Source organism: Galleria mellonella, unplaced genomic scaffold, assembly GCF_026898425.1.
Source record: "Galleria mellonella isolate WM207_F2 unplaced genomic scaffold, CSIRO_AGI_GalMel_v1 utg1217, whole genome shotgun sequence".
Lineage (NCBI taxonomy): Eukaryota > Metazoa > Arthropoda > Insecta > Lepidoptera > Pyralidae > Galleria > Galleria mellonella.
In genome coordinates this window covers 826200-847423 of record NW_026441984.1, presented here as the reverse complement: position 1 = coordinate 847423, position 21224 = coordinate 826200, and the positions used below count along the sequence as shown (strand labels likewise).

Below are 21224 nucleotides of genomic sequence, written 5' to 3'. Positions count from 1 at the left end.
ATAGTAGCTTCCTGATTTGATTCGCTACTTTATAGGTGAGAATTTTAGAAACAGGAAAACCAATGAAATGGTTTATATTTTGATAGTGTAGCAATATAAAATTAAATAAATAATATTAATACAAGTGTAACTTAAAATATAGCGTTAGTGAAAACTGCATCCAATTTGGTAAACTTGTTTTTGAGGGACAAAACAAGCAGCCAAATTTTCTAAAAAATATTATTTTGACTTCTCTTGTTTTTGTTAATATCTCTCAACTAATTACAATTTTATTATATTAGTGTAATTTGCTGACTTGATCTAATTAATATTATAAATATGAAAGTATATATTATTTAACGGATGAACGAATTTGATTTAAATTTAGTGCATAGATAGACCATATTTTAGATTAACACTTAGGGTACTTTTAATACCAATTCATGCGACTCCTCCATGGGGTAGCAAATAGCAATATGATAGCAAATAATAATTTTTGTTTAGCTTCTATAAAAAAGTAACTTTAAACATAACAAAATATGGTGTAATTAAAATAACAAAAAGTTACTAAAATTAGTTTAAAATTAGCAAGGATTTAGTGTAACATACATACAAAAACATCGTAAAAATCGAGAATCCGCTCGTTTCGAAAGTCGTATCAAAATAAATCGAAATTTTTGCGTTGTTGTAAAGTGATGAGAAATTTTGAATTTGCAATATAAATTCCAAACAAACTCGTTTGTACTCTTTGCTCCGAAATATTTTATACGCGGTATGTTATAATTTGGTTTTAACAGAAATGTTTTTAACATAACTTATTAGAAAGTTAAATCCCTTTAAAATATTATAGGTAAAGTTTTCGTTTTTAAGGTAACATTATCCCGTTATTGTCCTGATTAACTGTTAATTAATTAATGTATGAACTTGGACAAAAGTTAAGAAACATGTCAAATCCTTCATTAATCAGATACCATTTACCGGAGGAAGACTTTGTACAAAAGTCGTTTGCTTGGGCACCTCTGTCCCATTAGTGTTTCTACCGTGAAGCAGTTGTGTTTGTGTGGCTGTGTTTCGGTTTGAAGGGTAGAATATAGCAGTGAATTTATACGGTACAGAGGAATTACACCTGAGTCCTCAGTAATGGTAACGCATGGTGGATATCATGGGCGAAACAGTAAACTCTGTTATTTCCATGATCACTGCTCATGTTTATAGGCGACGGTTATCACTTTCCATCAGGTGGGCCGTCAGCTTGTTTGCCATTCTTAGTTGTATAAAAAAAAAATTAACTGAACAATGACTGTAATATGGGAGATATTTAAGAAAAAATAATATAGAAAATGTTTAATCTCACTAAGAAGTAAGTCCAATAGATGCTAAAATAATCTTTTTTAGATATTTTGTTTGTCTATCTGTATATGTTGTTTTGGTATTGAACAAAAACTATTAAGCATTAAATTGAATGAATTTTTTACTATTATATTTTTGACGGTCTAACGTAAAATCTATTTTATCTTCATTTATCTATATGTGTCTACCTACTTTTGAAGTCTACGTGTTCTTAGTAACGAGCAAAAAGCTAGTCAGGACTAAAACTATGCCATTTCCCAAGTTAAAGTAAACAAAATAAGTTTCATCAAAATCGGGTAAACGATTTGGGAAATTGGCTTGAACCAAAATAGTGATATGGAATTTATATATATAAAGATGCCAATTAAATCGGATCGTAATGGAATCGTTAGTTTTATTAAACAAGCATATAGTTCGCATGATATAAATATGGCTCCCGAAAGAGATCGTAATTAATTACACGTATCACTTAGAAATGGACCCTTACTGTAATATAGACGGTGGTGGGCCTCTAAACTGTCTGAACCAAAGAACAAGGAATTACATAGAAGGAATGATAAAATAAAAACTGTAACTCATATGGTTGCCTCCTTTCTTCTTATGCAAATATAATTAGTAAAAACAGGACGAAAGATACACCGTTAGTTGTTATTTTTCTCAATTCATAGCAGGCTAGTGTATAGAAAGTGTGTATGTGGGGGGAAAGGAAGTGGTTCCCCCTGGAAACCATTGTGAACAATTCTTGTTGAATTCGCCACAATGGGTTAACTGATCTGCTTCATCCTCACCTATCATTCTTCACTGGTACCCCGCCGGTGTATACCGGTAGCGCGGGTGGGGTTACCGTTTCATTATCACCCATAAAAAAACTCTAAAATTGGTCGTGTTAAGAAATATTCCGGCGTGTTATATACTGGGGTGATCTGTCTTAGTATTTCTATGCACAAACATGGCAGCACAACTGTTTGGTACAAACCCGAGTAGGACTGTGTTATATAACCACCAGAGAGAGACTTTGTACAAAAGTCGTTTGCTTGGGTACCTCTGTCCCATTCGTGTTTCAACTGTAAAGCAGATGTGTTTGCATGGCTATGTTTCGGTTTGAAGGGTGGGATATGGCGTGAATTTACAGGGTACAGAGGAATAACACCTAAGTCCTCAGGAATGGCAACGTATGGGAAGTTTCATGGGCGAAACAATACACTCTGTTATGTCCATGGTACTGCTCATGTCTATAGGCGACGGTTACCACTTTCCATCAGGTGTGCCGTCAGCTTGTTTGCCATTCTAAGTTGTATAAAAAAAAAATATCAAAATATTCCAACTCACCTCCCGTTTCGTGGCCTTATCTTAATAAATAGTTCACGTAAATGTTCCCTACTCTTAATTCCCGTTAGATTGAATAGCGCAAGATTTCTCACGTGGTCCGCGTATAAACGTTATCTGGACGATACTTGCCGAATACATAAGTAGACGAACTTGTGGCCCCGCCGACACTTTCGGACGAAATGAACAAAATAACGTGACTGTATTCTTATTTTTGTTTTATAGAAAGAGTAAAACGTAATTTGTCGGTTTGCTCTTTTAAAAAATAGGTCGCGTGTTGGATTTAAATATTTGATTTTTAATGTTTATTACTGAATTGTAACTATATAAAGATAGATAGATAATTTATTTACATTACTTACAGCACACAAATTACAATAAAAAAAACATACACAGTAAAAGAGATAAAAGAATGAAAATAAAAAAGCACAAATAAAAAAAAAAACAGAAAAAAACAAAATATATAAACTAACAATCTCCTTTCTTTCCCTTCCTTCATGCGTGTGCCATAGTAACACAAAATGGTCACAACTCAGTTTATTGCTTTGCCCTTAACAGAGCAAAACACTGACATTCTGCTGTGGCCAAGAGTCAGTCGCGAAACTCCTCATTAAAAATAACAATAACAAAAAATATAAATAAAATGCATTGTATGTGTCCATTACATTCGCCTCCATTTGATATTATGTTCTAACTAAATAAATAAATAACAGACACCATTAGGTGAGGGGTAGTCAGAGATCACAACGTTCTAAACACAATGCAATTATGGAATTGGGGGAGGCCTATGTCCAGCAGTGGGCAGTTAATGGGAGATATGAAGATGACGATGTTGAAACACAATGCGAATGAAACACTAATATAATTGTAAAAAGGTTCAGTACGTTAGAGAAAAGAAAATTTCATAGTATTTACATTATTTTCAAATTAAAATTCTCAGACTGATTGTTAGTTCTAGATGCCATACAAAATAGTGATGTCTTTTTAAAAAAAGCTGGTCAACTGCGAGTCGGACTCACGCGACGAGGGTTCCGTACAAAATCATCAAGTTTATTTTTTTTTGTGAAAGAACTACAAATTTACAGTTTTCGGATTTGTTCCCTGACTTGTGCTACTCAACATTGCTTCTTGCCAAATTTTATGATTCTAGACCAACGGGAAACACTGTATAGGTTTCGATTCCCTTTGTGAATGTCAAAATACAATAAAAAGGGTGGAAAGGGATTGTTAGTAATGGGGTCAATTAACTTCATTACTAGCAATATACCCTGGTGGTTGACCTCCTCGTGGTTCTCCCTGGAAACCATCGTGACTAATTCTAATTGAATTCATCAGGATGGGCTAACTGACCTGCTTTCATCCTCATCAGTCATCTATCACTGGTGCCCCGCCAGTGTATACCGATAGAGCAGACGGGGTTACCATACCATTATCACCCATTAAAAAAAAATACAATAAAAAATACAAATGAAATAAAATACAATGCCCTCCCTCCTATTTAGACAGGTTATCAATATTTTGTTGTTATTGTAAAATTCGTAACGTTCAGATAGGCGAAGAGCAGAGGTTAGTACCAAACGGCACTGACCTCTGCTCTTTGCCTATTTACAGTATGGTACCTACTAGTATGACTAAGCAGTCATACTTCCAGTCTAGTCATCCTCTTAAATTGTTTCTTCTATGATATTTTCTAGATTGTTTCCAAGGTCGTTTCTTCTGTTAAATCAATTCGTATAATTTGTTATATATTATAACATAGCTGAATATATCACAAAATCTTCTATTTCTATCCATCCCAATAGTAGATAAGACAGCAATACGACCCAATATGATGTTTACTGTATGCCAATGATAATTATAATGTGAATGCATACAAATATATGTCAGTGATATGTTTATATTATAACGTGACGGTTATCTTTGAGTCCCCTGCGTGATGATGAACGACGAAATAATAAAAATAACAATATTACTGTAATTTGTAATAAAAATAAACATTTTTTACCTTTGGGACTGGTTGGGAGCACTGAACGCTGTTTGGAACAGTGTTTTTATTTGGATAATAAGGTAAATATATATATATTTTATTGTTAAAAGTTTAAATACCACAGGCAGACTTGTATATAAGTTACTTTTTTATGGATGACTAGCGTTCGCCCGCGGCTTGGCCCGCGTGGATCTTGGTTATCGCAATATGCAATTTTTGGAAATAGTAATATTTTAATTTCACCACAACTTCAAAACCAAACGTCCAATTTTAATCATTCAAAGACCAAATATTATCAACATAAACTGTACTTATTGATGAAATAATTTATTTTGATAAGGATTAATAGCATGAGTAAAATAAATGCATTTAAATGTAGTCCAAAATTTTTTTTGATTTTTAAATAAAAGAATGGTTGTTGTGCCTCACACGACATAGATATGTGTCGCGGACTTTTTTGTAGATATTTATAAGATCAATAAATTAGAATACAATTAATTAGAACATTTTATGGTTCTATCTTTTATAGTTTAGGCAGCGTACGCAAAATAAGTAACGTTTCTGGTTGATTTTTTACACCTTGTGTCCGAAAAACCCAATTATTTTACGAAACCCTATTTTTTTCCATAATAAAATTTAGCCTATGTTACTTGCGGATAATGTAGCTTTCGAATGGTGAAAGAATTTTTAAAAACGGTCCAGTAGTTTTTGAGCCTATTCATTAAAAGCAAACAAACATACAAACAAAGTTTTCCTCTTTATAATATTAGTGTAGATAATGGAATGGTAACCCCGACTGCGCTATCGGTATACGCTGGGCACCAGTGAGGGATGATAGGTGAGAATGAGAAGGCCTATCGTGATGAATACACCTGGAATTAAACATAATGGTTTCCAGGGAGGATCGAATGAAGGTCGACCTGACAGGGTATATTGCTAATAATGGGACTCATAGTCCAAATAACTAACAATCCCTTCTCCCCTCCCCCCTATATCCTGTTTTTTCATTGAAATTGTATTAATTACGATGGGCTAACTCACTTGCCTTGGGGGGAAAGGGATTGTTAGTAATGGAGACTGAGAATCCCATTGCTAGCAATATACCCAACCAGGTCGACCTCCACGCGGTTCCCCCTGGAAACTATCATGGTTAATTCCTGATGAATTCATCATGATGGGCTAACTGGCCTGTTTTCATTCTTATCTATCACCCTTCACTGGTGCTCCGCCAGCGTATCCCGTTAGCGCAGGCGGAGCTACCATACCATTTTCACCCATCAAAAAAAATAAAACTTTTTTCATACAATTTTGCGTGCTAAATAGTTATGAGTATTTCCTTTATAACTTCAATATTTATTTTGTTTTATAATTTTTGAACCTTTTTAATGTGTAAAAACTCATTTTATTTATTTATTAATTAAATATAAACGCGTCAAGATATTTAATTAATTACGTGCGTAAGTATATAGATTAATGATAAAAAAAACGCGCCAGTTAATTTGACAATTAGCTGACAAAAAGTTGATTCGTTTTTGAGACTCGATGCTCTATTTATATACCTTTAATGTACGTCGCATAGGTAGGTCGGGAATAGGAAACTACGCTCGTTCGTAACCATATTTGTTTAATACAAAACAAAAGATATAGGTGTTACTACCGTCCACAGTGCAGATAAAAAACTATCCCAACTACCTTACATATTTTAGCAGTTTGCTAGCAGCAGCTTAGCAGTTTGCTATTGAAAGTTGCATAAAAAAAAAAGATTATGTGACTTGACAGTACAGTAATTTTTAATTAATTTATTTAATAAGGTTCACATTCGAAGATTCTTGCTAAAAATATATGTAAGTTTGATTTGTTTTTTCGGCTTATTATTACATTTAAATTAGGTTTAGCGGAGTAAGAATGGATCGAGATAGTTTTTTATATTTGTATTTATGATTTATGATACATTGGACAATTAACTGCTGAATTATTTAACGATAATGATGCTGTATTTATTAATGATTTGTCTTACACTGCATTTGTGTGTACGAAGCCGCTACTCGAAAACATTTCATCTTTATCATCCTTAGAGTACTTGAACTATATAGTCACTCTATTACTGTGTCAGATTTTACATTTTTTTTTATACAACTTAGAATGGCAAACAAGCTGACGGCCCACCTGATGGAAAGTGGTAACCGTCGGGTATAGACATGAGCAGTATCATGGACACGACAGAGTATACTGTTTCGCCCATGATACCCCCTATGCGTTGCCATTCCTGAGGACTCAGGTGTTATTCCTCTGTACCCAGTAAATTCACGCCATATCCCACCCTTCAAACTGAAACACAGCCATGCAAACACAACTGCTTCACGGTTGAAACACGAATGGGACAGAGGTACCCAAGCAATCGACTTTTGTACAAACTCTCCCTCTACTTTAGTGATCTTTCAAATAATTTAACTTACATAATGTTATTTAGTAGCCCTGTGGTCCCAGCATAGAATAGGCTACTCTTTTCTTTCCCGTCGGTGTCGTAAGAGAGGACCAAGGTGATTTTATTAAATTCGAAATTTTATTATTTTATTACAGTAAATTTTATTATATTAGTATATTTTTTTGAATTTCTTTCAAGACGAGTGATGGACAGCATCCCTCTTAAAACATTACCAAAATTTAACTGCAGTTGCTAATTCGCCTGTTAAGCGTGGTAGTTATTGGCAAAACTCCCCTTATAGAGGAGGCCCGTGTTTAGCAGTGGATTATATTTATATTTAGTATATATTTACTTAACCTATGTTTAGCACTACAACTGCCCACTCACTACTTCCTATGCCACTGTGTTAGGTTGACTGGAAGAGATCTCTTTTAGAGATAAGTTCGCCTTTGCTAACATTGTTATTAACTTATTGTTGTTACTGTATGTTTTAGTGCAATAAAGAATATATATATATATATATATATATATATATATATATATATATATATATATATATATATATATATATATATATATATATTTATTTTATAAAATATTATACATTTTTATGTTTTAATTAAACTCTTCCAGATACACGTAAATATGCATTTAATATCACTCGTAATTCTTCTGTTATTATCCTGGCTGTACTTCCGATGGCAAAAAGTGAAGGTGTTCTGGGCGCGTCGGAATGTGCCGCATCATCCGCCGCACCCCATCCTTGGGGGACTCACGTTTCTGCAAAGGGAGAACCCTGTAAGTATGATATTGATATTTGTTATTTATTTACTAATTAAAATAAAAAATATTAATATATTAGTGAATGTAATGAACACACACAATGTATTTTATCTATATTTCTTTTTTTAATTTTTTCTAAGGAATTTTGCGACTGACCCTTGGTCACAACAGAATATCACTGTTTGGCTCTTTTGAGGGTAAAGCAATAAGCTGAGTTGAGACGCGGGTCCCTCTAGAAACTATCATGGTTAATTCCTGATGAATTCATCATGATGGGCTAACTGGCCTGTTTTCATTCTCATCTATCACCCTTTACTGGCGCTCCGCCAGCATATCCCGTTAGCGCAGGCGGAGTTACCATACCATTTTCACCCATCAAAAAAAAAGTTATAATATTTTCAACCCAATTGGCGTAATAAATAGGTATTTAGTTGCAGCCAGCCGTGTGATCTTGGCGTAGAATGGGCTACTACTTCTCCGTGGGTGTCGTAAAAGGCGATAAAGGGAACTTAATGTACAATGGATGGACAGCAGCGTCCTTTTTTAAACCAAAGCCAAACTGCGGTAGCCTACCTGATTGCCAAGCGTTAATTTCGAATAGGGCTAGGCCTATGTTCAGCAGTGGACGGTTATCGGCTCATATGATGACTCACAGCTATGAAATTGTAATATTAATGATCTTAAATAACATACAATTGTGTTTTATATTTCAGGCTGTTTGGATGAAGAGAATATATAAAGAGTTCCGAACTCCATATGTGGGAACTTGGTTGTTTTGGCGACCAGCACTCGTTATCAACTCGCCAGAAATTGCTAGAAGGATATTGGTGAAAGATTCCAATGTGTTTAGGAACAGATTCCTAAGCTCCGGCACTTCCGATCCAATTGGTTCTCTCAACTTGTTCACTGTTAACGTAAGTATAGCACTTTGCAGGTTTCTTTACTGCTTTAGCTTAAAAAAAGGTTCATCTTTCTGCTCTTATCTTAATTATATGGACAGATAGATAGATACTCTTTACTGTTTCCTCCAAAAGATTACAATAGTAAACTTATAGATATAAACAATTACAAGAAATATTATCATAATGAGAAAACAATGGGCGAGCTTATCGCTAAAAGCGATCAGGCAACCTTTGGATGTATATATACATTTTGGAATTGGCGTTATTTATTTATTATTCACTTAAAACATGAGATACATAGTGTAACATATAAAAAACATAAGTACATGTTTTGCCATACATAGGCATGTAAATGTTGGGTCCTTAATACTCCTGTTATTATTTATATTATTATTGTATTTCAGTCTATCTATCTATCCTATTTAAGAGCTGCGCGGTGGAGTTCTTGCCACTCACTACGATTTTCAGCGAGTCTCTTTACCTCTTGATACGACACGACACCAACTCCTTATTTCAGTCAGTGTTAATTAATTGATTTTTATTTATTTATGAAGTCATTATGATTTGTTATGTTTTTATCTATATTAATTAAGGTTCTGACATCAAGTGTTGAGGACCTCCCTCGAGAGAAGAGAGGAATTTTTTTAACTTTTTGTTAACTTTAACAACAAGGATAATTTTTTAAATACAGGGAATCGAATCAATCTTATTCAGAATTGACAATGTGTTAAATTTATGCCAAAAATATTTTCTTTTTAATTTTCTGAACACCAAAAAAAAAAGTCAATTCAGCAACAAATTGTTAACGCACGTGAATGTGTTTTGAATGTACTTCTTCAAAACATTCTCATTCAGCGAATCAATGGTGTTTTCCTATTGATTAACCCAAATTAGATGTTTGCAGTCTAAAACATGGACACCTGAACTGCATTTTCTGTGGCGTCCATTAAGTCCCGTAACATATGAATATGAATTATAATAGATATAATGCATTTTTATATAACAAGCTAGTGGCTTATTTCATAGGAAACGGTAATAGTTACTTATAGACGTGAAGGGTACTTTGGACTTCACAGAATTTACTTTAATACTTTTCATATATTGATATTCCTGAGGACTAAGATGTCCATTATCTTTATTGATTCCATCATTCATTTCAAAACAACCATTTGTTGAAATTATGCAATGAAATCTTCTCGGGCTACGTTCGTAATACACCGCCTATGTAGATAAGATACTTTGATTTTACATTTTTTTAACAATATTGTTATATATTAACTATTTATCTACACTAATATTATAAAGAGGAAAACTTTGTTTGTATGTTTGTTTGGTTTTAATGAATAGGCTCAAAAACTACAGGACCGTTTTTAAAAATTCTTTCATCATTCGAAAGCTACATTATCCACGAGTAACATAGGCTAAATTTTATTTTGGAAAAAAATAGGGTTCCGTAAATTATTTGGGTTTATCGGACACAAGGTGTAAAAAATCAACCAGAAAAGTTACTTATTTTGCGTACGCTGTACTATCACGCGGGCAAGGCCGTGGGCGAAAGCTAGTAATAAATACATGGGTACTACAGTGATTATATGCAGATGTGTACATTATATTCAACGCGCGCGTGACATCCCCGGCGTATAGGCTACGGTAACCCCGTTTAACATTTAACGGGCTGTATACTTGTTTACTATTATACTAGTATAAAAAAATATTAATATATAATATAAATATATGTATCGCATCTCTATATTCAGAAATAATAGAATTGTCATCGTGCCTCCGATCAAACTGTTTATAATTACTCCTCTCCATTCAAAGGTTGCCTGGAAGAGATCGCTCTTGGCGATAAGGTCGCCTATTGTTTTTTCATTGTGATTATTTCTTGTAATTGTTTATGTTTATAATAAGTTTACTATTGTAATCTTTTAGAGTAAACAATAAAGAGTACCTATCTATCTATGTATTAAGAGTATCGGATAATAATATAATAAATAATGTATGCAGTATTACGTAGATAGATGGTTGGATACTCTGTATTGTTACTTTCGAAAGATTACTGTAGCAAATTTATTATAGATACAAACAATTACAAGAAATGATCATACTGAGAAAACAATGGGCGACCTTATCGCCTTATACCTTTGAATGGAAAGGAGTATATTATAAACAGTTTGATCCGAGTCACGATGAAAATTTTGTTATTTTTAAATATATATGGAGATCTAATATATGCAAGATTGCAAGTATATATATATATATATATATATATATATATATATATATATATATATATATATATATATATATATATATATATATATATATATATATATATATATATATATATATATATATATATATATATATATATATATATATATATATATATATATATACATACATATATATACACACCTACATGTATGTAAATCCATAAAAAACAAACTTAAAAATTGTTAAATATGTAAAGAAATAAGTAGGTATATTAACCAGACAAACAAATTACGAAGATGACAACTTGCTCAAATAAAAATTCTTAACTTTTGTTTTAAAACTTGGTAGACATTGTTATAATATTTCATATAAAAATTGGTAAACCATTCCATAGCCGCATACCTTAGTACATATGTATTATATTTTTTGTATACTTTGAAATGTAAAGTTGAATCAGGTGTTCATTTGAGGAAGTCTGAAGTGACAGGTATTGTTATTTCGTTTATTATTAATATTTATCCGTTCATCCACACTTTTTGACTTACAACTCATAATTGGTTGATTTTTATGTAAAGCAATACCTTGGCTCACTGGCCGTTTACATTTTTTTTTTTGCAACTTAGAATGGCGCACAAGCTGACTGTTAAGAATGTATAAGTGACGACGCACCTGATGCAAAGTGGTAACCTATAGACATGAGTAGTACCACGAACATAACAGAGTATACTATTTCGCCCAAGATACCCCCCATGCGTTGCCATTCCTGTGGACTCAGGTGTTATGCCTCTGTATCCAGTAAATTCACGCCATATCCCACCCTTCAAACCGAAACACAGCCATGCAAACACAACTGCTTTACGGTTGAAACACGAATGGGACAGAATTGTCCAAGCAAACGACTTTTGTACAAAGTCTCCCTCTGGTAAATTTAATTTTAAATTTCTATTCTAGGATCCTCTCTGGACGTATATGAGACGACGTCTGACAGTTGTATTTACAGCAGCGAAATTAAGAGCTCTTCAAAGACTCATTACCACAAAGACTGAGCAATTATGCGAAAGAATTAGAAGCGATGTATCACAAAACAAATTGATCGATGTCAGAGTAAGGATCAGTTATCTGTATTATAATTAAATTTTTTTAAGAACCTTAGATACTAGGAAAAAGTATATAGATAGGATTAAGAGAGATAGATAGATAGACGCTCCTCCAAAAGATTACAGGAGTAAACTTATTATAAATACAAACAATTACAAGGATTTCGGTTTTCGAATTCAATTCTTTTTTTTCTATGCAACTTAGAATGGCAAACAAGCTGACGGCCCACCTGATGGAAAGTGGTAACCGTCGCCTATAGACATCAGCAGTACCATGGACATAACAGAGTATACTGTTTTGCCCATGATATTCTTCATGCGTTGCTATTCCTGAGGACTCAGGTGTTATTCCTCTGTGCCCTGTAAATTCACACCATATCCCCACCCTTCAAACCGAAACACAGGCATGCAAACAACTGCTTTACGGTTGTACAAAGTCTCTCTCTTTGTCTTGTTAGTTATACGAACATTATAGTTTTCTTTTTTAATTTAAATATAATGAAATAAAAGAAAGTGAACATGTTACACTCAATAGTAACGATCCAATAAAAAAATATTATTTCTGTCTGTCCTACTAGTATTTCTTTCTTCCAGTCCTTATTTGCTGATTATACCACAGACATGATCGGAGCAGCTGCATTTGGTTTAAACGACAACGCTACCATTACGGGTGAAAGTCCTTTGAGGCACGTTACAAAAACATTTATGAGGTACAATCTGTATAGAGGCTTGTCGTGGTCAAGCATTTTCTTTTTACCCGAAATGGTCGATGTATTTAGGTAAGAATAAAGTGAGAAATTGGAATTTTTATCAGGACGAGGCCCCATCATCTGAATAATCCTATTGTTATATTCTATCGGTATATTTTACGATGAAATATATTTTAGATATTTATTTAAATAGATTAAAATGCTGAATTTACTTTAACAATATTAAAGGAATATCAATTAATGGTATTGGTTTATTAAAAACCTTCATAAATGCTTAAAAAAATCTTATAATAATTGAATTTCGAAACTCTTTATAAGGTATAATGAAATTTGTGATTTGCCTTATTATCATCATGCATAAAGTATTATGTATAGATACTTGTTGGAACTTCAAATTCGTCAATGAGTTTAGACTATTTTTTTCCTTGTGACATAATGGCTATTTTTTACTTGTCTCTTTCCTTTTATCTTCTATATTTAAATTTTTTTTTAAGCTGACAAGACACAGTTCGTTTTAGATTTTCTCTTATTTGCTATTTTTTAATAAATATAAAATAACCGTCTTCTTTTTTCTTCATCACAGTCACGTAATTTTAGAACGTGAATTACATTCTAATTATTGCACGGACAAAATGGAATAATTTTGAATTTTCGTCATTTATAGGTTCTCATTTTTTCCAAAGAATTCAATAGACCATATCAAAAAGATCTACCGTGCAGTAGTTAAAGAACGAGGTGATTTCGAGTATGGTATTAGCGAAATCAATGATCTTTTGGATGTTTTACGCAAAATAAAATATGACGCTGTTCAAAACAGAGAAGGTAATTAATATATTATAGCGATATTACAGAAGAGTAATGCATACATACATATCTGTCACGCCTGTCTCCCATTAGGGTAGGCAGAAACAATGGAACGCCAAATGTTTCGATTCTAACAAGCCTCTTTCGCTTCCTCTACATCTATCAATCTTTTCATACACGCTCACCGGCTATGGGTACTTTCAATTTGGTCCTTCTTTAGCACGTCATCTTTTTGGTCGACATACGTTCATCTAGGTCTACCCCTACCGACACATCCATTACATCTTGCTTGATAAATCTCTTTGGTTATTCTTCTTTCATCCATCCTCTCCAAATGGCCAAACCAAGAGTAATGCAGTGGTTTATTAAATCTGGTGTTAATTTAAATTTCATAGTGGATAATAAACTATATTATCAGAGGGATATCGTGAAGCAGTTGTGTTTGCATGGCTGTGTTTCGGTTTGAAGGGTGAGATATGGCAGTGAATTTACAGGGTACAGAGGAATTATACCTGAGTCCTCAGGAATGGCAACGCATAGGGGCTATCATGGGCGAAACAGTATACTCTGTCCATGGTACTGCACATGTCTATAGATGACGACTACTAATTTCCATTACCTGATGAAAAGTGGTAACCTATAGACATGAGCAGTACCATGGACATAACAGAGTATACTGTTTCGCCCATGATACCCTCATGCGCTTAATGCGTTCCTGAGAATTCAGGTGTTATTCCTCTGTACCCCGTAAATTCACGCCATATCCTACCCTTCAAACTGAAACACAGCCATGCAAACACAACAGCTTAACGATTGAAACACGAATAGGAGAGAGGTGCTTAAGCAAACGACTCTTTTGTACAGTCTCCCTCTGGTAATATAATATATTATTATCGAAACGTTACATAAAATATTATGAATTTGTATTGTAACTATGAAATAAATATAGGTTGAAACATTAATTTACAGAAATAACCGAAGATATGCTTGTAGCGCAAGCAGCCATCTTTCTTTTCGGCGGCTTTGACACAACAGCAGTAGCTGTGACGTATGCTACATGTGAATTGGCGTACCATACTCACATACAGGTGAAATGTATACTTTTACTACGACATTTAATGCTAATAAACACTTTTGATTTTATTTATTTATTTTTAAAAGGTACATCAACAGTGTAGATACAGACATTAATTTTAATTGATATACAGGGCTTGCAATTTGCATTTACACCAATTACAGATGTAGACAACATTTTCTTAAGTCATCCATTATTACATATTAACAAAACTGACATCAACAAAACAATAAACAAACATACATGTGATAACATAAGAATACTTAAAATATATAATTATTAAAATTGTGCACTGTTCTACAGTGCACACAGAATTAAAATTATTGGTTGTGGAAAAATTATGGTAGTATTACGAGAGAACTTTGATTTATTAAACATTTAGCAATTACCTATTTACGTATCATTATCATCACCTTTTCTATTGTATTATGCACAGGAAAAACTTTATAATGAGCTTCAAGAAGCGAAGAAAAGAAGAGGCGGTAGGGAATTGGATGCAAATGCACTAAGTGAGATAGATTACCTAACTTCTGTTATTAAAGGTAATAATTATCACTGAGTCCTAATAATTCTATAGAGATTATAAGATAATAGTAAAATGAATCATTATTATATAACATAATATTATAAATAATAAAAAATTGTGGAAGAAGCGAAAGAGGTTTGTTTGAATCGAAGCATGTGGCGTTCCATTGTTTCTGCCTACCCTAATGGGAGACAGGCGTGACAGGTATTAAAAATTGTGAAGCACAAAAAATCTACTTTATCTTTTACTTACTTTATCTTGTTATTTTGGTTTAATAACTAAAATATTGGAACGATTTTGATAAAAAAAATCTATTGAACCATTCTGTAATCTGTAAATATATACTTTAAAATAATAAAAAAAGGATTTTCCAAATTTGTTTAGAACCGACGGAGTTATTAGGTAATAGACATGAAAAAAATATACAACTGAATCGAAAATCTCTCTCTTTTTGAAGTCAGTTGTAAATATATATTTTTATATCAAGTTTCCCAATTCTATTTCAAATTCAAAATGGAAAAAAATATAGTATATAGTTATTATATAGTATATAGTTACATAAGATTTTATACCATAATTGTTTCAGTTATTAAATTTTATTAATAAGGATTAATTAAATTGACCGTTTAACTAAGAATTTTGTTTGTTCAGGTGTAATGAATTTTATTGGTTGGATCTCCGAACAATATTTCTGTGTATTTGGTTCTTTATATGGTATTAACGTATTGTATCCGTATTTAAACGTTACGTATAATATCGCGTGGTCCCGGCATAGAATGGACCAACACTTCCTTTCCCGTGAGTGTCGTAAGAGGCGACTAAGTGACGGCGAGGGATGGGTAGCAAATACCCTTTTAAAACACCTCTAAAGGCCTGACAAGCGTAGTAACTAATGGCAAAACTCCCCTTATGGGAAATGGCTTATGTTCACCATGTGGACAGTTATTGGCTGAAATAATAATAATAATAATAATAAAGACTAACGTATTAATATAATAAGTTTATAATTAAGACTCTTTGTTCGTTATTTATCATTTTACATAGTAACAAAACAAACATTTGTTATATTAACGACTCCGTGGCGTAGTGGTGAGCCAATTTAGGAAATAAACTTTTCTGAACAGCTTGGGATTTAGGTGTTCTGGATTATGTCCTTATATATTCGTATATTTTGCCTTATTCCTCATAAAACAATGTCCTAACTTGAGGACTAGGCAATTGGTGTGAGTTCCTATTACTTATTGTCATTTTTATTTATCAGAAACATTGAGAATGTTCCCTTCAATGGGCTGGTTAGACCGGATTGCGTCTACGGATTATAAAATTGATGACAATCTCACAATCCCAGCTGGCACTCCAGTGTATGTGAATGCTATTGGGATGCATTACGATAATATCTATTACCCAAACCCAGAGATCTTTGATCCTGACAGATTTATGCCTGAAAACGAAGCAAAATTAACACCATTTACTTATATGCCTTTCGGAGGAGGTCCAAGGAATTGTATAGGTAAGATTGTTTTGCATTTTAAATAATTTAAAAACCTAACCATTTATAAACTACGTGAACGTGTACAGTGTCAATAGTTTTAGAGGAGATTTCATTATTGAAGGCTTAGTTTAAAGGTTTCCTACTGACTACAGAATGAGGTTTTTTAAAAAAGTGTAAAATCGTTCCTTCAGGTTCAATAACGTGCAAAATACACCACAGAATAGCGGCAATCTTTAACAATCACGCGAGTTATACGTTTGCTAACTTAGTGGTATAAAATATTATAATATAAATGAATATATTAAAATAAGTAATCTCATTAGAATGATTTGAAGAGAATATATTTTATTTTTTAAATGAGGATCATTTACAGCCGTTGTTGGACTCTTGGAGTTTTCTTTGGTTTGGCTACTTGTTGGATTGTTACTTGTCATCGAATGAATCATTATACTTATTTGCCAAAATTAGTCTACCTGGAATGGCATTTGGATTAAAAATACTCTGGACGTCACTAGCTTTATCTTAATATGATGTGTGATTATTTTATTGTTGTCAGGTCAACGTTTCGCTTACAATACGATGCGTAATACTTTGGCTTCTGTCGTCCAAAATTTCAAGATTCTTCCAATATCTGACTTTCCGAAACCAGAAGAGTGTTCGATAGAAAAAAGAGGTATGTTCCTCGCGCCTGACCGTCCTCTCTCCGTGCAGTTTATACCCAGATGCTAACATTTCTTATCGTTAACATTAGATTGACGGTTAGCTCGTGGTCTAATAAGTTCTTGTATCAAGAGATTTAATATAATTTATGACTTTTCAACATTAGACATTTTTACTTTTATCTCTTCGTCTATTTTTCCTTTTAGGTATAAATAATTCTTTTTAACTATTAGCTAGTGGAACTATTGAAATAACATCATTGACAGACATGATAAAACATCTTAGTTTTCTGGTTTGAATATGGCAGTAAAATTGCTAAATACTGTGAATCCCATAAAGGTCGGCAAAGCGTGAATAACGCATTTTTGCAGCAGTCGCTCCATTTATGTATGATTTAATGCCAAACTTAGTTAACAAATAAAACACTTGAATAAAAATAATTAAAACATTTATAATAACTTTGAAAATATATTTCTTAATACAAGATCAAATTAAAAAATAATTTCATACTTTTAAAATAGTATTTTAAACAGCATAGGGTTCTTTTGAGGTAAAGAGATTTCTTCTGGGTCGGCAACGCGCCTGTAATACCCATGGTATTGCAGGTGTTCGTAGGCTACGGTAACCGCTTACCATTAGGTAGATCATATGCTTGTTTGCCACGTCAGGGATATAAAAAAAGTTTAAGTTTTACTTAAGTGTTCTCTCCGTCAAACTAAATGTTTATCTCAATGAAATATGGACCAAAAAATGTCAAAAATGTTAATTCTTCCATACTAACACACACCACCTCATCTGTTAGTATGAAAAGTTTATTTATTGTTACTGTTGGTAAATATAGTCAGTTTTCCTGGTAGAAAACTCCTTTAAAAACATGATAATGATTTCGATTAAAAATCAGCGCTACAAGATCCCCTACATCGCGGTCGGTGTACAAACGGCCTCGGCTGTACGATGTATCGCACAATCAACTCGCCGCCACCAGATTAATGGACAATTAACTTCTAGATTTGTTACGTCTGTGCTCCATGCGTTGGATTTAATACGTTCTCTTGTTGCCTAGTATCACTAGCTATTAATGATAATAGTTCAAGATTGTATTCCAGAAAAATAAAAACCGAATTCAATTATGGCAATACCAGTTTTTTGCTTCAAAAACTAAATTAATTAACCAATTGCGATAACATTTTCTTAACAGATGAAAAAATAACAAATCGGTTTATAATTATATATACATATATATATATATATATATATATATATATATATATATATATATATATATATATATATATATATATATATATATATATATATATATATATATATATATATATATATATATATATATATATATATATATGGTTCTTTGTTCTTATTTTATTTAAATTATTTTTACCTGTACCTTTCCTGCACTAGATTATCCTTCAATAATTATTTTCTCTCTACACTGGGTCCCTTGCTATATATATATATATATATATATATATATATATATATATATATATATATATATATATATATATATATATATATATATGTGTTATTTTTTAAATTGTTTTAATTTAATATTAATAATAATAATATTCTTTATTATCAGGTACTTAACTTATAGAGGTACAATTGTATTGCAACGTGCTCGGCTAACATATAAAAATGTAACAATCAAAACATACTAAAAAAAAAAACATAAAAATTAAAATATGTAGAAAAAGTATGTAAAAATTAAAATATTGTTCATTACGTTGCACCGTCAATTATATTTTCTGTTATTCCTGTCTAATGTCTGTAGAATATCGATCTAGATGTAGCATTATTGTCTTTGCCTATTAAGGAATTATTAATATAGATTCAAAATGAATCTACACTAATATTGTAAAGAGGAAAGATTTGTATTTTTGTGTGTATGTATGTTTGTAATGAATAAACCCTAAAAATTACTTTGCCGATTTCAAAAATTCTTTCACCATTATAAAGCTTCATTCACCCTGAGTAACATAGGCTATATTTATTGCTAGAAAAGATTACGGAACCTTACTAAAACTTTAGTAACGTAACTTAAGGTGTAAAAAAATGCTATAAAATATATTTCGTCGCGTGCGCTGCGGAAACTATTGGTGATAGAACAAAAGTATGTTCTACAATATTGAAGAAAATATCAATTACTACAAAAAACATAGTGATATTATATGTCCAACTATTATCGTTATGTCACAATAATCACTTTTAAAATGTTGTAAAAATATCCACCCATGCGAGGCCGGGACTGGCCGCTAGTGTTATATAAAACCTTATACGTAAAAATCGGGAAAATGCTCAAATCCTGTAAAATACATTCATATCGCAAACTTAGCAGCAAAGATATATCGATGCAATATCCGAATAAAATGTCAAAGGCGATAAATCATAGCCACTCTTTGGAATACAGAGTAATATAACCGCAGCCAAGCAATATGGGAAGACAGCACAGCGTGAAACAATCCTGAGATTAGACATGTACCTTATGAATAAATCTATTTATCTAGCCATAGTGAGATTTTATATAAAATTCGTTTGCTAAAGCTTAAAGGCATTTCCATAATGAAACAGTTGTGTTTGTACGGCTTACAGTTGTTGCCACATTTGGCAGGCGGGTTGGCAATCGCAGTTAAATGGGGGGAAAGGGATTATTAGTAATGGAGACTAAGAATCTCATTGCTAGCAATATACCCAACCAGGTCGACCTCCTCGCGGTTCTTCCTGGAAACTATCATGGTTAATTCCTGATGAATTCATCATGATGGGTTAACTGGCCTGTTTTCATTCTCATCGATCACCCTTTACTGGTGCTCCGCCAGCGTATCCCGTTAGCGCAGGCGGGGATGGGGGGGGGGGCGCAGTTAAATGCAGCTGTCCATCTCTCGATCATTAAGTTCCATTAGTCGTCTTTTACGATACTTCCGGGAAAGGAAGGGGTGGCCCATTCTATGGCGGGACCACAACGCATATAATACCATAATAATAATACCGTAGTACTTTAGAATGCAACGGATGAGATGTACTATGGGCACCATAGTTTATAGCTCATTGATGAAGCTCAGTGATGACCATGTCTCTGATTATGTCTGAGTGATTGTCGACGCATGCGATCCTTGTCCAACTTCAGTGGACACATTTAACTTTTACTGTCATGGATGTCCTAAAAATTTCTAAAATGTTTTTTGCGGACACTATTTTTTTATACAACTTAAAATGGCAAACAAGCTGACGGCCCACCTGATGGAAAGTGGTAACCGTCGCCTATAGACATGAGCAGTACCATGGACATAACAGAGTATACTGTTTCACCCATGATACCCCCCATGCGTTGCCATTCCTAAGGATTCAGGTGTTATTCCTCTATACCCAGTAAATTCACGCCATATGCCTCCCTTCAAACCGAAACACAGCCATGCAAACACAACTGCATCACGGTTGAAACACGAATGGGACAGAGGTACCCAAGCAATTGACTTTTGTACAAAGTCTCCCTCTGGTACAGTACTGTAATGCTGAAATCACATTTGTTGAAAATCAGTAATACACATACAAGTGACCGTGACATCTTTCCATCAGGTGGGTCGTTATTAATAAATCAGCTCGTTTGCTATCCATTTTCATATAAAAAAAACAACATAATGATATGTAGGTACATACGCCTCCATTGTTATTTGAGAATTTCTTTTATGGATAAATTCTAAAAATAAGCGTTCGACACTTTCGGTTCGTGATCAAGTAGACGCGGGCCCGGCGCGTAATGTAATGTATTTTATAAAAAAAAATATTTAAATCAATTCAAGGGTGCCAAATTACGATTGCTACAAGCATCCTCCTTCATTGTTGATCAGTTTGCTGAATGTGTAATTCTTTTGT

The 21224-nt window shown here is 33.0% G+C and overlaps 1 protein-coding gene across 2 annotated transcripts; it reads left to right on the top strand.

The window, feature by feature from the left end:
* The first annotated feature begins 4534 nt into the window (after window positions 1–4534).
* Window positions 4535–17493, top strand: LOC113513783 (cytochrome P450 6k1-like). Of its 2 annotated transcripts, XM_031907190.2 has the most exons (10): window positions 4535–4722; window positions 7701–7865; window positions 8564–8764; window positions 11921–12073; window positions 12661–12845; window positions 13441–13598; window positions 14550–14668; window positions 15092–15197; window positions 16443–16691; window positions 17230–17493. In XM_031907190.2, the coding sequence occupies exons 2-10, from the start codon at window positions 7713–7715 to the stop codon at window positions 17400–17402; spliced, it is 1497 nt and encodes a 498-aa protein (XP_031763050.2). In that variant the 5' UTR covers window positions 4535–4722; window positions 7701–7712; the 3' UTR covers window positions 17403–17493. The 2 variants fall into 2 exon arrangements, with proteins under 2 accessions (XP_031763050.2, XP_031763051.2); XM_031907191.2 differs by lacking the exons at window positions 14550–14668; window positions 15092–15197.
* Window positions 17494–21224: the final 3731 nt, after the last annotated feature.